The sequence below is a fragment of the Crinia signifera genome, chromosome 1 (assembly GCF_055691185.1).
Source record: "Crinia signifera chromosome 1, ASM5569118v1, whole genome shotgun sequence".
Taxonomy (NCBI): Eukaryota; Metazoa; Chordata; class Amphibia; order Anura; family Myobatrachidae; genus Crinia; species Crinia signifera.
Genome location: NC_139217.1, coordinates 376797671 through 376815665, shown reverse-complemented (window position 1 = coordinate 376815665; position 17995 = coordinate 376797671). Strand labels below are relative to the sequence as shown.

Below are 17995 nucleotides of genomic sequence, written 5' to 3'. Positions count from 1 at the left end.
TCCCTGACCAGTCTGTCAGAATGTTCCACTGGAACACTCTAGAGTGGAACCTGGCGAACTGTAACGTCTCGAAAGACGCCACCATCTTCCCCAGCAGTTTTGAGGCACCTCCATACTGATGTGCTCTGAGACCCGAGGATCTCCTGTACCAAGGCAGCCAGATCCCTGGCCTTTGCCTCTGGTAGAAACACCCGATGCAACTGGGTATCCAAAACAATCCCCAAGAATTGGAGTCTCTGTGACGGCACCAATTGAGACTTTTGTAAATTTAAAAGCCAGCCGTGAATCTGCAAAACCTGATGGTTTCTGCCAAGTGACTCTTCAACTTGTCTGCTGACTCCGCTTTAAACCGCAGGTCGTCCAAAAATGGAATCACCATGATTTCCCTCAGTCGGAGCCCAGCCGCCATTACTGACATTATTTTGGTGAATACCCTTGACGCTGTGGCCAGACCGAAGGGCAACACCTGGAATTGCAAGAGTAGGTCTCCTATTGCACACCTCAATAGAGCCTGATGTTCTGGGTGGATAGGAACATGCAAGTATGCGTCCTGGACATCCATGGACGCTAAAAATTCTCCCTGGTCCAGGCCTAGCAGCACAGACCGTAGAGACTATTTTGAAATGGTCTACCCACAAATGGATATTAATGACTTTAAGTTTAGGATCAGCTGAAAGACCCGTCTGGTTTGGGCACCAAAAACAGAGTGGAATAAAAGCCTTTTTTCCCACTCCGCTCTGGGGACCGGGACTACCACACCCTTCTCTAAAAGAGAATGAGCCGCTCCCAAGAGAGCTGTACGGAGCCGAGCCTCCTTTGGTAGTGGTGTAGGAATGAACCTTCTCGGTGGAAGACCTTTGAAGGGAATCTTTTAACCCTGGGTTATAATTACTAACACCCAAGAGTCCCGGTCTAACAGTGCCCATGCGTCTTTGACGAGTGACAGACGTCCCCCCTCCTTAATTACCGCCGGGCAAAACCCCTGGCAGTCATGCGGAGGGTTTGTCCTCTCCTTTGGTTTCTTATGAAAGGAACCAAATTTTGACTTTGGGGCCTTGCCCCTGGAGGACTGAGACTATCCCTTAAAAGACTGTCCTCGAAAGGACGCACCTCCTCTAGGGGAGGGCCGAAAGGACGGCCTGCAAGCAGAAAACCTTGATGTCTGCTTGGCTGCAGGGGTAGGCAGGAAAGTGCTTTCTTCCACCTGTGGCCTGCTTAATAATCTCTTCCAGTTCTGAACCAAATAACAGCTTTCCTTTAAAAGCTAATGCCTCTAATGGCGTGTACACACGGGTGCGATATGGCTTCCGATGTTGACGATATAGTGCACATCGGAAGCCATATCGTATACCGATTGTGTACTTTTCAGGGCTTACGAGCCCGATGCGCTGCCGATGCGCGCTCCCGAGTGAGCGCAAATCGGCAGCGACATAGTGAGGGCAGCCAAGACTATATAGTGCAGATCTGCACTATATAGTCTTTGTGCCTGAATACTCACTATAGCTCCGGCGGCCAGAGGGAGAGGGGCTTCTCCTGGGGCTGCGCTGCAGGGCTGATGACCCGGAAGAAGTCTGCATATAGAGGAGGGCGGGGGGTGTGGCCTGATGTCTGCACGGCGGGGGGGGGGAAGCTGTTTGATGTGCCGCGGCCCCGGGTGTCGCAGCACGCTGACATCCCGGCACCCTGGTGACAGGTACTGTCCGCTGCTCTCCTTCATGGTCGACATGCTGCTGTGCGATGCGAGCCCCGATGCCATCAGATCGCATCGGGACTCGCATCGCACGGCAGCATGTCGACCGTGTGTACACACCTTAAGCCTTCTTAGACTCGTTATCTGCCTTCCAAGCTATAAGCCCGAGCACTCTCCTGGCATTGACAGAACACTGAGGAAACTCTGGCAGTCATTTTGAGAGCTTCCTGCTCAGCCTCAATCACATTTACTCTGCAGCAGCTTTAGGCTTCTCCGCAAGTAACAACACACAAAGAACAGTATGTCCAAAAGTGTACAGGTCAATGACCCACCAATCATGGCCTTAGAGACCAAGGCTGAAGCAATCAGAGGGCGGAGTGTAGCCCACCCTTTCAACCACTGCCTTGCTTGAAGGCTGTTCCCCCTGCACTGGTAGCACAGTGACTTTTGACAAGCATGCCACAGAAACATCTACCACTGGAACTTTCTCCCAGAGGTCTGCATGATCCTCAGGCATGGGATACAGGCTTAAACATCTTTTAGGCATCTAAAACCTTTTATATGGGGTTTTCCAATAAATCTTGTAAACCCTCGTCTGCAGGGAGATATCATTTTCCTTACGCTGTCTCTTAAAAACAACCTTTGCAGGAGTTTTTTCCTCACAGACAAATTCAATGCCTGTTTAACAGCCGTAAACAAAACCTCCACCCCTGAGGCTGAGGTCTGTGTACTCTCCTTCCTCATCAGCAGCTAACACTGGTACTGAATAAGACCTTTTAGGGGTCCCCACAAAATAACCATAAACTTGTCCAACAAGTAATTTAAACCTGCTGATTCCCATAGCAGTATCCTGCATGACCTGTAATAAGTCAGGATCTGTCTGGGTCCGAGGCAAAGAGCTAGAGGACTGCTGAGAGAATGGCAATGGTCTAGGGGAAGTTACCAGCCATCACTCTGCCTGTCCAGTAATGCACCAAAGCATTTTCAGACCTGCCCAGGGACTTAGCCCACGCAAGCTCCGATAGCCTACCCTCTGGGGTTGACTCCCCATGGGTTTCACAGCAGCGCAAGAAATACATAAGCCCCCCTTATCTGCTCAGGGACAAATCTCAGTGTACAACCACTGCAAGCGCTCAATGCATTAAAGGCTCCCTCCCCCAAAACCACAGACTGTTGCTCAGACCTGATGTTCTCAAATAACACAGTCACAGCATTAAATGTACATACATTATATACAGAACCAATATATTCAGTTCACTTAGCTTTCTGTAGTCTTCCGAATGGGGAAAGCGATGCCCAGGAAATCCAATCACTCTGTCAGGATCTGTAAGCCAGCTCAGCTCCGCTGCAAGCGTTCTGAATGGCGCCAAAACAGAGTGAGGGAAGGGACCAAGTCCCTGCTGCTGCGGGGTCTGTGACTTTTGGCGCCAACTACCCCCAGACAGCCGCTCCCATTGTAGGATCTCCTAGTTCCAGTATCTCCCCCTCAGCTGGGGACCACTCGGAACATGCCTGTAACACACTGCTGTCCTCTCATATAGGAGCTCAGTGTGTAAGCTCCGCAGAAAATGGCCGCCGCCATCACGGAGCGCCTGTCCCCCATGATCCCCACCTAGCGTGAAGCCGGTTTCAGAGCGCTCCGGAGCCCAGGCAGCTTCTTAAAAGAAGCTGTAAGCGCTGCACAGGGAGGCCAGACAGCGTCTCCCCTGTGCACAGTGAGCTGACAGGACACGCTTCTGTCAGCTCCTGCTGCGCTAGCAGTGTGAGGATTCACTAATGAGAATCCTCACACTGTGCTTACCTAGCTAGTGTAAAAGTTAATAAAATAAAAACCCTAACTAACTCTACTCCTTCGGCTGCTCCGGCAGCCCTTTAGAATAGCACCCACTCCAGTGGGCACCTAACACGAACTGAGGAGTCTGGGATGCAGTAGGGGAGGAGCCTACCCTCCAAAAGCTTTAGGATAGGTGCCTGGCTCCTGCGGACCCTCCTACATCCCAATGTGAAGCTGTGTCACCAGGACCATTGAAAGAGAAATGACATTTGGCAGTGAGAAGATGGTTTGGGACCTTGATATGGTCACTTTGGGTCTCCTGAAAGAGTGAAATGAGAGCATGAATTTGAAATAGGGAGTGCATAAGAGTGCAATTTTGATGGTGGAGTGGTATGCATGGGCTTGTATCTGCCCTCAGTTGTGTCATGTATATAGCCAGATATGGAGCAAGCACCACTGTTACTGTGGTCAGTCTGTAGAGCCAAAGTGCTACCATAGCGGTTGAAGGTCTTCATTATTGCGTAAAGGCTGTGTATCTGTACTCAAGTCTGAATGAGTTTATGATACTTCCACTGGGCATCTGTCTTTACTTTTGGGCGGTACTTGTGAAGATTAGCAATTTCATAACTTAAGAAAAAATTATGACTGCCTAGGAATGTCATTCAAACATGAATTAGGCCCTTAGAGCGTGAATAGAAAGTAGGATTACTTCAACTTGGGCCAGAGTACCATTAAGACTATAGTGGGAAGTCCAATGGAGAGAAAGTAAGGGACTCAGATGGTGAATTTATCAAGAAATTGGGATAGAAGAACAGAATGATTGTTGAAGACAACTACACAAACATGAACTGTGTGGAAGAAGCGAATGGTGGAAAGAGTGGATGAAGGAGATAGAGCGTGTTACATTTGGAGCAGGTAAAAGGAGGAGTGTGTGGGGATGGTAAAGGAGCCAGATTTGTGAGGGAATCCAGTAAGGAGGAGTATAGGATTCAGCCCAGTAATACAAAGCTGTCAAGCAATGCATTATCCTTTACTTAGGAAGTTAGAAACTTGACATGTCCAAAAAGCTAATTTTGGTCTAGGTTGAAAAAAAAAAAAAAAAAAAAAAAAAAAGGAAGGAAGGATCCAAACTTTTCTATAATCATAAGAAAGCAAAAAAAAAAAAAAAAAAAAAACAACATTTATCCCAGTAAACTTACTTTCTGACAATGTCTTTTGCCATTTCTGAGATCTGACTCCATTCTTCCTCCGGGAACTCAAAGCTTCCTGTCATTATCTTCTTCCTCATGTCTTTTGGGATTGTCCGACTGTGATGTTTGGAGTAGAAGGGAGGATAGCCACACAGCATCACATAGATAATAACACCTAAGGACCATAAGTCACAGCTCTGGGAGAGGGAGAGAGAGAAATACATAAAAAGGATTGCAATAAATCTTTTTTTTTTTTTTTTTATACACGGCAAGTTTCAAAAACAGATAAATGGATCTAAACAGAAGGCTACTTCATAGAATCTCCTTGCTTTAGCCACATTCTCTGCAAGAATGTGCCCACCCAAACATAGGCTAAAAACTGACGCATCAGACTACTGGAAAAGGCCTATATAGACTGGAAACTGATGTTTTGCTCCTCTTTGTGTTATTCTGACTTACAGTATGTGTCCAGGTGAGATGTGGGCATGCAGTGGTATTCAGCACACTGCATCTTAAATGTATTTCTTGCGCCATTGTGTATGTGGACTAATGTTTCAATCGTTGTAACTGCATGTTGATATATTCTCACCTACAGAGTAAATTTTGCCCTCGACACAATACCCTATTGTCAGTCGTTATTACTACACGCATTAAGGAGTGGAGCACAGAACTACCAATCTATTCTACACTATACAAACATTTGGGCCGGTCTCCCGACAAGTGCGGCTGCTAGCGCCGAACAAATAAACCCAGTGCGCAGACACACCACCATATTTCTCCATCACGTCCATGTCCGCCAAGCTAAGAACTAGGATCTGAAAAGTGAACATCCTGGCAGCTTCCCAAATTTTGACTCTGGGGATGAAGAACTCTGACAAGAGCCAGAGGATGATGCTCTGCCCAGTTAAGAATGTAAGTCACCACATTCATGGTGCCACAAACGAGAGTGTCATCCTGATGGTTTATGTAGGCGATGGCTGCGGCATTGTCGGATCGTACTTGGATCTAATGATGCTAGAAAAGTGGCAGAGCTAGATAGAGAGCTCTGCAGACCGCTCGGTTTCAAAATGTGGATTAGTAGCAGGTTCTTCTGTGCTGTCCAGAGACCCTGAAAGGTTTGCACCACTGACACAAGTGTTTGTGGGTGGTACTGAGGACCCAGTTCTGAATCCAAAAGGGACTGATATGTGTCCACATCTTGGGTTACAGATTTGTGAACAGGACTAGAACTATCTGAAGAGGCTGAGAGTGAAACTAGGCATACCACACCAAGAGTGGTGGAGACAAGAGAGCCCAGGATTTGCAAAGGTCCTGAAGTTTATAGGTCCGAAGTTTGCCCATAGGAAGGAACACAGAGTTAACCTTGGAATCCAACAAGGACCCTGAATGTAGCATCTCCTGACAAAATCCAGGAAGATTTCTTTCAATTGATAATACACCCATGGGACTGGAGAAGATTTATTGGGAAATGAAGGTATTCCATAAAGGACATCCAGTGACTGGGCTAGGATAAGCAGGTCATCCAAATATGGTAGAATTCTTCTGATACCCATATACCACAGATGAGCTGCTGTGACCAGTATGACTTTCATGTAGATATGAGGAGTCGTAAAAACCCAAAAACAAATGGCTGCCCATGGAGAAGTAACCCATTGCATGCTGCCCTGGTGGTTTAGATTGGTGCAAGCACCCTGGATGCCCACTGTCAGCACTGCCACTTGTCTCCCTCACCAGCATTGACAGCAGCTGTAGCGTCTGTTTTTTTTTTTTTTTATTGAGTATTCTTTTTATTCGTTTCATAAGTAGAAAATAACATACGTCATTTCCAGGTATAGAATACATTTGTCATACAGTTTGCATGCCTTAGTAGATATGGTCTCTCAGGATCAACAAAGATTACAGAAATATCAATTAAAGGATATATCTCTTGCCCAGATCGATATCTAATGACCCTGTAAGATGACCAGTGTATATTTTCGTCTGACCGATATATATGTAATTGTAACGGAGGCGTAGGTGTATGTACAGTATTAGGGGGATTTGTGTATTGACTTACTGTGTGTATGAAGTTACTGTGAGGAAACCAGTACATAAAGTGCTCAATTGGGGATCTATAGCTGTAGCGTCTGGTTTACCAAAGACACCGACCTACTCACCGGTGCCCTGAAACAGTGCCCGGTTTTGCAAGCACTAACCTAGGAGGCAGTGAATAGGGGAGAGGAAGCCTGTGCTGTTGGGATAAAAAAAAGTTAACCGTTTGGTGCCTAGACTCCTACTCACAGCCTATGGCCACTGTGTAAAGATGTCAATGAAACATCACGAAAATATTTTTAAAGAGCGCAAATGTGACACTGGAATTCTGATAAAAATTATTTTTTATTTATCAATGATTTATAGTGATCACACACCTAAATGGTGGGTAGATAAATTGTTATACTAATTTAAAACACACATAGTACATATAATAATGAAATGAAATAAAATACATTTTAAATAAAGGACATGGACATCCAATAGATTCTTAGGCTGGCCAGCCTGACTTTAAAACAAATATATATATATTTGAATTTAATTGACAAGTCTCTCCACTCAGTATTTGTTTGAAAACAGTGAGATGGGTAGTAACCAAGGACTAGAAGTAGATGTACCACTTTCAGCTTAGTCTCTTGTTATAATATGCTTTCTAATTACCCATATTTCAGGGCTGTTTAAGCAGGAATGGTACTTGGTTCAAACAGTCACTGTGAAGCCGTAATGGGTAGACTTTTTAGCGTGCTGTGTCAGGTAAATTGCAAATGACTCTCAACGGGGTTAATGATGTTTAATTTATGCTCCGGGTATTCGGTGCTGACAGTGATGTTTTTAAGCAGGGAGTACTGTGTAAAGCCTATGTCCCCCTATAGAATAATAACAAAATGTAAGAGCAGATGTGGCTCTAGGTACAGTATCTCATGGTGAGAACAACTACATACTGTATCCTGTTGTACTGGTATTGGGATGCTATATACTCCCATATACTTTTAGATATCAAGGGGAACTGTGCCTTCTTATGACCAGGCATGGAGGCAGATTTTATTTTTACATTTGTTTCTACATATAATTTTGTAAAATAACATATTATACATATGAATTTCTGTAAAATAAACATATTATACATATAAATTATGCTAGCCATGCTTTGTTCTAATAATACGTAATTCCCAAGTACAGTGGTTCTCAACCTCAGTCCTCAAAGACCCCCAACAGTGCACATTTTCCAGGTCTTCACACAGAATCACAGGTGAAATAATTAGCTCCACCTGTGGATCATTTAAAATGTGTCAAATGAATAATGAGTGCACCTGCCAGGTGACCTGGAAAACATGCACTGTTGAGGGTACTTGAGGACCAAGGTTGAGAACCACTGCTCTATTAGATCTTAACAAAACACAAAATTAAACCTCACTAATTCAGGAAAAAGTTAACTTTTTCTGAGCCTGTATAGACTACAAAATATAAAGACTTACCTTGTTGTAGGTGTATGGTGTCGGTGAGGTAGGAATAATCCCAGACTTCTCTTTCTGGTGTCTTCTTTGTGCCTCCAGGACCTAACAAATGCAGTATAAAGCAGCTTAAATGAGCACTGTAGGATTGTAATGCCAGGTGGGGCAGATATTACTCTCCTATTAAGCACAGGAAACCTACTGGAAGGTCTAGAATTTATGTATTTCCACTTTTACACCAGAATGCCGGGTAGGACCCGGGAAACTGAACACGGGAAATTGCCAGGGCATGCTCTGCCTCGGACCCCATTTACACTGCACTTGAATCCAGATTATTACCGGGTAATGCCCTTTTACACTGAAAATGGATTAGCCCTGACCTTTCCTTGCGGCTGTCATTAAAAAATGGCTTTTTGGCCTGTTGATGATGAGGTCACAAGAAATGGAACATGAAACATGCAGTGGACAAGGACATGATGGTGCAGGTCAGGTTTGGAGTCTGCCAAATAGTCAGGCTGAGGGTGATGCTGTGGGACAAACAGCATGGTAACGCTGCTTCAGCGATGCTCCATGTGCGGGTCTCCGGCAGATGACATCATCTTCCAGAGCCGCAGAAGCACCAATCAGCTCTTCGCGGCCTTCTCCCCGCCAAATAACCCGGATAATGACCATTTACACCACCCTAAGCCCCGGATAAGCCCAGTGTCTGACCCTGAACGTTTGCCGGGTCAGATTCCCAGGGAACAGTACCCGCATTATTATTTTTTCAGCCAATTTACACCGCGCCCCGCCCCGGAGCGGCAATAACCCGGGTCCAACCTCTGGTGTAAAAGGGGTATATGTTGTGGTACAACATAAATAAGTAAGAGCAAAAATGCTTATATTTAATTACTGGACAGAATTCAATTAAATTTGATAGTTTGTAAGAGAATTGCTGTGTAATATGGTATATGGCAAAAAAGTAAAAGGTTTCATAGATGGAAATAAGGTGGAAAAAAAAATACCGGTACTCTTTACCTAAAAGGGCGCCCACGATTTTGATCTTGGGCATCGCAAGGTAAAAAATCGTGTCGGTCGCATCGCATGCGACCAAAAAAAATCGCATGCAATGCGACCGACGCGATTACCGCGATTTCCCATAGGGAACAATGTTAAATGTCCCAATTGACCCGATTTTCCATAGGGAACAATGTTAAATGGCCCACAGAGGCCAAATAGTGTGAAATGGCCCCCCCAATTGTTAACGCCACCCCACAATCAACGTGAACCCGAAGCGTGGCGAGCGCAGCGAGCCCGCGAGGGGTGGCGGTACGCGTCCTACGTCCTTTTCATACCCCCACTATCCACGTCGGCGTGGAGTTGAGAATAAAAAGCGTGGCGAGCCCCGCGGACACCTGTGAAGCCCGCGAGGGGACGCGTATACCTGTGAAGGTATCCGTGTCTGCTCGCCACGCTTCGGGCTCGGTGGCTCGATGCGCTCGCCACACTTTCTTTTCTCAACTCCATGCCGACGTGGATAGTGGGGGTATGAAAAGGTCGTAGGACGCGTACCGCCGCGCTCGCCACGCTTCGGGTGTTCACGTTGATCGTGGGGTGGCGTTAACAATTGGGGGGGCCATTTCACACTTCAGGGTGCCTATTTAGCCTCTGTGGGCCATTTAACATTGTTTCCTATGGAAAATCGGGTCAATTGGGACATTTAACATTGTTCCCTATGGGAAATCGCGGTAATCGCGTCGGTCGCATCGCATGCGATTTTTTTGGTCGCATGCGATGCGAACGACGCGATTTACATTTTAACATGTATTTCTATGAAAATCGCGGGCATCGCATCGGTCACATCGCATGCCATTATAATGGCATGCGATGTACATGCGATGCCCGCGATGGGCGCCCTTCTAGGTAAAGAGTACCAAAATACCTGTACTTTTTTTACTTTCTTTCATTTCCCTTTTTTTTTTAACAAACAGCCTGTAAAATGTAAAATAGAAGCTGGTGGTTTAGTAATTTATCTAAATTTTATCTCTTGCCAAGCTTTGATAATTACCCCCCTAGATCTCCACTATATGTTATGTTAATCATTCTGAGCAGAACTAGAGATCAAAGTTTATTTAGGGCTTGTAACTTGTTGTTCTAATTTCTCAAACTAGTTGCTCTGAAAAAAAACACACTTTAAGAAACCTCTCCCAATATTTCCCTGTGACTTCCTGGGAACCACAGTTTAGTTAGGTGCACGCATCGGTCATCCACTACTGGGTATGCTTAGTATGTGCTGGGGGAATTGACGTGATCATCACCCCCATCTTCATGCTGAAGGATTGCCTCAGGCGGGGACAAAATCACTGTCCCATGTCTCCACCCATCAGCTTCAGAAAAGCACGGAGACACTGCAGTGAGGCGAGTGAATTGTCAGTACAATTCACAATTTCCACGGTGTCTGCATCCCTGTTTATGGTTCTGGGATGCCTTCCTCATGGATGGCTTCTCTTAAAAAGGGTAAGCCTGTCAAATGTTATCCACTGGAGGAGAAGACCAAGCTCTGTATGGGAAGCGGTCATCTATTAGAATGAACTTAGGTCTACAGTCATTAGGTCGACCCCACTAGGTCGACTGGCAGGAAGGTCGACCTGACTTAAGGTCGACATGGGCCAAGGTCGACATGACTTAAGGTCGAATTTGCATAAAGGTCGACATGAGGAAGGTTGACTGGTCATACGGTCGACATGGGGTTTTTCACTGTTTTTTGAGCCGACATGTGCCGACAGGCGGTATTTCATGCCCTACCATCCACTAGGGCGTGGAGGAGGTTATTAAAGCTGTGGCGAGCAAAGCGAGCCACCGTGCCCGAAGCATGGCGAGCGAAGCGAGCGATGCGAGGGTCCGATTCTCATTGCCAACTGTGTCCATGTCGACTGTATAGACATTCTTATCAAAAAACTGTGAAAAACCCATGTCGACCTTATGACCAGTCGACCTTCATCATGTCGACCTTTATGCAAATGTGACCTTAAGTCATGTCGACCTTAGCCCATGTCGACCTTTCTGCCAGTCGACCTAGTGGGGTCGACCTAATGACTGTAGACCTAAGTTCATTCTGATAGATGTACCGATTCCCTCTGTATATGGGTCCATGGCCACTGGTATTTGCACTGCAGTGGGTGATAAAGGCAAGATCTGATTGCATTATAGAGATATTGCAGTTTAGAAACTACATGTGTCTCTGGATGTAGGGTCTGTAAGTCAGGTGGAAGTTTGCATTGTACATGCTTCGGAACTTTGTGTCTCTCACATGGCACACCTACTATACTAGGCAAACCGCAGCTGTAGTCACCATCATCCTTTATTGATGCTAAAGGTCCAATTAGGGCAGTATTATCAAAGTAGGAACCGATTTTACCTGTCCCAAGGGAAACCTAAAATTATCTTTTAATCATGCTGTTTTTTGTACAGCATATGGGAGTCTAAATATCTTACAGGCTGGGCATTCCAAGGGTTTGGCCCTGTATCTTTTTTCAGCTTATGAGTTTTTTTACCAAGAAGTCTAATGACATCCGTTCATTCTCTGCCAATCTGGGGATGATTCGGGGACAGTAACTTCCACAGCAAGGAGCCCTTTGTCAGACCAGCTTGAAAAAAATGTTATGCCTAAGTCTATTACCCGGTCATCTTTTCTGCTTTGGACTCTTGTGCAAGTATTCAAATCAGCAGCAAAGAGTATGAAATGGAGTGCAGGTACAAAATTGTTTAGAAAGATTGAGTTAGTTGTGCATATATATTTTCTACAAGAAATGATTTTAGGATCCTTTACATTTTCCCAAGAAAACTCCCCCTGTATTTCCATATTCTAATAATTACATATTAGAATAGTTACAGAAATGTCAGTCACCACCAGGTGTGCATACTAGAATAACGCAGTTTTCCTAGACCAAGTACGGATGCCCAAATTGACAACATGGATAGGAAAATTTACCCTATCCATTAAACCGTTTTCTTGGGACTGGATTTGCAACAGCTAAGTAAGCACTGAGCTGGATTTGGTCTTGGACACAGAGTCTAACAAACTTCTGGAGTCCATTCCATACTCATGGCTTGTTGGTACATAGTTGACAGCTATTACGCAAGCTTGTGTTCCTCATTGCCAGTGCACCTAGCCTATGGACTGAGGAAAACGGAGGGAGGAGTTCTCCACTTCCATTAAGGACTGCAGTACATACACAGACTTGGGCCGTGAAGTGGTTAGCGCCTTCAAGCCCTCAGACTTGCATTATTATTATCATTAACATGCTACTGTAGGCTGTAGATTCACCTGGGTATTCCTGTGTAAAGAGGCATACAGAAGCACAGATCTTTAGCACAGTAATTTAGTACCTAAAAATCTATTTCAAATCAATTCGAGCCTTCACCTTTAGCCTGGTCTCTTGATATGTTGGTGGCTAATTGGCAATGATCTGAGGAGGGGCAACTAATTAGCCGTCTAGGAAAAAGCAAAAGTAATGTTATCACATGCCTTTGCAGCAGGGAGCCTTTGCTCATCAGTTATGGTCACAGGGCCAATGAGCTCCAGAGCTGTCCTAGCTCTTGATCAATGTGCTAGAGCTCTTTTCAACATTCTGATCTCCAAACATCACAGTTCTGTCTAGATGTTGAGCATGAAATTCCAGCATTCAGTATCATTATGACCACGCTGCCAACAGCAACATCCCCAAAATTCCAACAGAGCCTGGTAAGTATTTAAACACTACCGACAAGTCTAACCCCAACAGTCCCCTCCCACTTATCCCTTAATTCCACCACCACCATATGGGGGCAGATTCGAAATAACAATGTCATCTTGGTCGAAAATGATACAATGATTTGGTGAAGTTTTACATATTTCAATGGATTTTTGTATTCCAGTACAACTTTTCTTCTTTTTTTTTTTTTAATTCCTACTAAGCTGTGCATGTATAAAAGCAATATTGCCAAGTGAATGATATTTGTCCATTCCATTTACATCAGGCTACGTGATTCTTACATGGATAGGGATAACTCTCCAGACAAAGAGGGCTCTCAACATTCTCAGGATGCTGGGTCTCTATGGCTGAAGGGTGGGTTCCAATATGCTCGGATTGCATTACGACAACATTTTCATTTGAATTACTTTCAAAATTTTTGCTTACATGTGATTAAACATTCAAAATTACATACACCCCCCCTCCCTGTGTCGACAGTTTCCTCGTCCTCCTTTTGTGGCATCAACCATTTTCACAATTACCTATTTCTGGTGAACCAATGATCTCCACCAGCCTGTAGGACCCAGATCTTGCACAAGACAAAAGACAGGTTTTCCTTTAGTGAGGTCTAAAATAAATGCTGACCAGCATCCTTACAGACTACTGCCAGGTTTGCCAGTTTCTAAATCAGTGAGGGCACACATTCCCTTTATGCCCTTTGTTGTTGCTTAACAACATTGCTTTTACTCCTTTCATCTGTACTTCTGATCTGTCCTATGGGGGTTTATTAGACAAAACTGAGACTCCTAATCAGCCACTGGGGTATATAGCGGTAGAGGAACATGACGTTTACAGGTTTCTGAAAATGCCCGACTCTCCACTTCACACTAATCTCCAATGTACCGATTAAACGGTCTCTAGTGGACTTAGAGAAATGGTTTAGAAAAATCCAGTTTTCCTCAACAACTCCCTTAAAAACGGTGCTTGATATTTTCTTTTAGTTTATTATGGTATACTGAGAACCTGCTTACAAATATGGAATATATTCAATTCACTGAAACCGAATTGGCTGCAGAGTAATGTAGTGAGTAAATTAATTAAAATTTCATGTTTAGATTAATCGTTCAGAATACTTATGGAAAACACTAAATAAACAAGAGTTAGAGATGTAGTTAATCACGTTACCTGAGGTGCTACATAATAAGGGGTGAACTGTGGTGTCATAAGGTCCCCCTGGTCTATTTTTGCAAATCCAAAGTCACACAATTTGACTGGAGCTTCCTGAAACAAAAACAGATTTGAAAAAAAATAAATAAAAATAACATCAGTTATATCCCTATACTTAAGGCTAGTAGTACCAGGCAGAAGGGTCCGTACGAGTGGCGGCTGGAGCTTGTAGTGGCATTTTTCCAGGCGGCGGGATATGGCTGCTGAATATTTTGAAATGATTGGCCGGGCGTTGATTGGCTGAGAGAATTCTCTCACCAATCAACCACTACTATGAGCTGCCCGCCCCCCAACATGCTATCCGCCTCCCAGGGAAGGAGGTCCCAGGTCGGGTTGTTGGATGGCCAGTAGGTCCGACCACCTGATCGAGTCCGATGTGCGCTGGACCTGAGGGGACATCAAACTGAGCCGAATTGGGCCGATTTCACAGTCCGATTCGTCGTAATCGGCCCAAATCAGCTCATTGCATGGGCACCTTTAGGAATTATAAATTTGTAGACTGACAGAAAGTCTTGCTTCGAAATCGAAGCTAGAGTTCATGGGTACAGCTCGAACCTGCATTTGCAAACATGCACTTCTGTATATTGTTACATCTCTAGTAAGTCTGAAAACTGCACACAACATATAAGTCTTCTTACCAAAGAATTATCCTTAAAGAGCAGGTTCTCCGGTTTCAGATCTCTATGTGCAATATTTAGTGAGTGACAATGCTCTAGGGCCAAAGCAATCTGTAAAAAGAAAATGCAAGTCAATACACATTTTTTTGTCTCCCTTACATGCTAACTGCTTTATTGCGAGAGGAACTGCAAAAACAAACAGACCTTTCTTGCAACAAAGTAGTTAAACGCATGGACCTCTCTGCTCTTCAGTTATAAAGACACACTATTGAGATTTCAATGTCCCAATTATACTCAACCTTTCAGCTCCACAGGGATTTGCAACACCAGAGCAGCAATCAGCAGTGGGTGAGTATCCCATAGTTATAGCAGATAAGGAACTAATGACATATAGTCAGGCTTCATGGAGAAGCGGATACGGAAACATATAGAAGCTAATTTGCAATAATCTTGTACATCTGCACTGAAAGAAGTGGAAAAGGCTGAACTTCGCAATAAATACATTTTCATATTTCCATTATCAACCTATAAATCACAAAGGTGCAAATCAGCAACCACAAATCAAAAGGTTATATGGTCAGATCTGACGGCCATTTTTTTTTTTTTTTAATCAAATGATTTAAACCAAGACAAGCTTAAAGTCCATTGCAGGCCCTAGAAGCAGAGTACAAGCTTATGGTAACCCCAGAAAAATGAATTACATAGTGTGGCTGAAACAAAATCGTTATGCCAGTGGTAGCGTGCATCATATATTTTGATTATAACAAAGCAGGCAATAAGGTCAAGTGAGAACCTAAGTATCTTTAATGCCTTCAACCCCTAGTTGTTCATTGCAAGACTGCTGGTGGAAGCTTCTGGAACTTGCCTGCTTTGTTACTTGGCTGGCTTGCTTCTCAGTGAAGTGCCGGTGCTGGCTGATTCTGTGAAACAGCTCTCCCCCCTCCATCATCTCCATAACAATTAGGAGCCGTGCCCTGTTCAAAAGCGTTAATTTAAAGAGTGGGTCAAATATCAGTGAGTATGCAGTTAATGCTGATGCTGGTCAACGGTAGGCGCAACCTTGCTCTCCCCCATTTGTTGTCTGGATAGATTTTGGTTTGGTTGTGGTGAAGGTCACGCCCCAGATTGACAGCACTGGCACTTCTCTTCCAGCAGAATCAACTTTCCTGCTGTTATATTGTGTTCTAATTCTGTTCAGTCCAATATGTGTGGGTGACACCAGTACTCTACTAACGCTGCCTGCTATATACTGTGGATATCTACAAACAGTGGCGGTAGTCACTTCGGAACGCAACTTGTCATTTTGAAAAGAACGAATGACATCACTTGTGTCATGTCACTGGTCCTGAATGAAATAACAGGATGCATGATCATTTATAGTTCTTCTACATCCACTGAGTGCAGGTTACAAGGGTACCTCAAATAATACTAAGTGAGCTTTCAGAGGCTCTCCTATGAAGTGGGCACTCACTAGATCACTGGTCACCAATTAGATTATGCCAAGTGTCTACTAGGTCTTCAGTGTTCCTCTGATTCGTAACTTAAGGATTTGCTTTATATGAAACTCTAAAGACAATGACTATACTAGTTTGCTTATAGGATCCCACAGAACTGAAACATTTAACAAATGTACACTACATGGTAGCTTTAGTGATTGCTTCTAATGGTCATAAATTTATGGCAATCTTATCACCTTTCCTAAATATTCATGCCTGTGTCTACAATATATAGAGATGTTGGCTGGGAGAGAACCTAATCTATCTTTATAATCATGGTCCCTATAGAAATGGTTAATACCAATCAGAGCAGCTATAGCGTAGAACAATACAGCAAGCCTAACACTGACAGATCAGATGCACCCCCACCCGTCATAACACCGCAACATAACCAGCTGCTGTCCGGCAGGCACTATAAACAGGGTAGCTAAATATAGCTGGCACAGGAGTATCAAAGTAACAAAATCCAGGCAATACACGTTCTGCAGAGAAGCATACATTCCCTAACAGTGGGAGCATATAAAGTCTCCAGCATTATATATACGCATTGAGTAGACCCAGCTTTTGGGATAGCTGTGCTTTACTGCACCCTACAGAAAACTCTATTTGTAAATAAGTCTGAGGAAAAAAAATAATTGTATGATAACCTATAGCAAGTAACATAAGGAATAAAGAATTAGACAAACAGAGTATAAACCCTTCAGAACTAGGTCACTCTATTAAAGTTGTCTTACATTTTTGTTACAGGACAAAACTATTGGTGGTCACACTTCTGCAAAAGAATAAAGTACATGTAATCAAGATGCAGCAAACAAAGGTCACTGTAGCCAAGCAGAAGAAGTGCCTAATGTAGAATGGTCTGCTCTTACCTGGGGCTAGTTTCGTGGGGGAACTGCACACTGTTTGCATAAACGTCAATAATTTGCACAATGTTTTGATGTGATGCACACAGCATATGTAGCCGTACCTTGAAGGAAAGAACACAGGTGTTAATCTACTTGGTAAGTGGCACAGATGAAAAGGAAGGCTGATTACATGGAACAGACAGAGAAACACAGGATGGGAGGATGGAGAACCAGGCTTTTATGGAGTGCAACAATGATGTGGTAAAGAGAACCATGCAATTATTAGCCTATAAGAGATCATGCAATTTTACAGTGCAAGGTATTAAAGACCACTAACCTTCAAATACAATTTGCTATATGTAAAAAATTCATAAGTGTTATAGGGTTTTCAAGAGCTTATTACATCCAGGATACTACAGTAGAAAGCTGTAAACGTGGGAAAAGTGGGTGCTTTTTGTTTTTACTTAGGCACATCTAATTTTGTGAATTTGTGCATTCAACTACAGTGGATGTGGGACTTTAATAAATATAAAGGACCAAAAATAGACTATACATATAAACATAATATCCATAGATATATATGTACTGTAATTAAACATTTATATACCCTCAGAGAACTTGAGATAATGAAGACACGTAATTAGAGCTTGAATTGCAGCAAGTTGAATAAGGTGGTCAGTCATTTCAGGTTGGCTTCAGTGTATAGCATGGGGAGCAGAGGCATAAGTTCATCCCACATGTCTGCAGGTAAGTTGGAGTTTAGTGGAAACCCCCACACTTAAAAAAATTAAGTAAAAACAAACATGGTGCGCATCCATCTTTAGATAGCCTGGTCTACAGGGACAACGGCTACACTGTACCAATGGCTGGTGGGTCAGACACACAGGACTCATCCATCTCTACAGCATACAGAATCATGATTCACTGGCAGGTCCCATCTCACTGTCCAACAGCGACGCCAG

At 43.9% G+C, this 17995-nt stretch overlaps 1 protein-coding gene across 3 annotated transcripts in view; it reads right to left on the bottom strand.

Annotated features, from left to right (window-relative positions):
• Positions 1-17995, bottom strand: part of MAPKAPK5 (MAPK activated protein kinase 5) — a 59137-nt gene that overhangs the window by 30203 nt on the left and 10939 nt on the right. For all 3 annotated transcript variants that reach the window (XR_014445337.1, XM_083151423.1, XM_083151421.1), the window contains exons 4-9: positions 17058-17155; positions 15558-15666; positions 14714-14803; positions 14034-14129; positions 8161-8241; positions 4664-4851 (exon numbers count right to left, since the gene is read on the bottom strand). Coding sequence is in view for 2 of the 3 variants with exons in the window: in XM_083151423.1 (XP_083007549.1) it covers positions 4664-4851; positions 8161-8241; positions 14034-14129; positions 14714-14803; positions 15558-15666; positions 17058-17155 (662 nt within the window). In the remaining variant the exon portion in view is untranslated. The remainder of the gene's footprint in view (positions 1-4663; positions 4852-8160; positions 8242-14033; positions 14130-14713; positions 14804-15557; positions 15667-17057; positions 17156-17995) is intronic.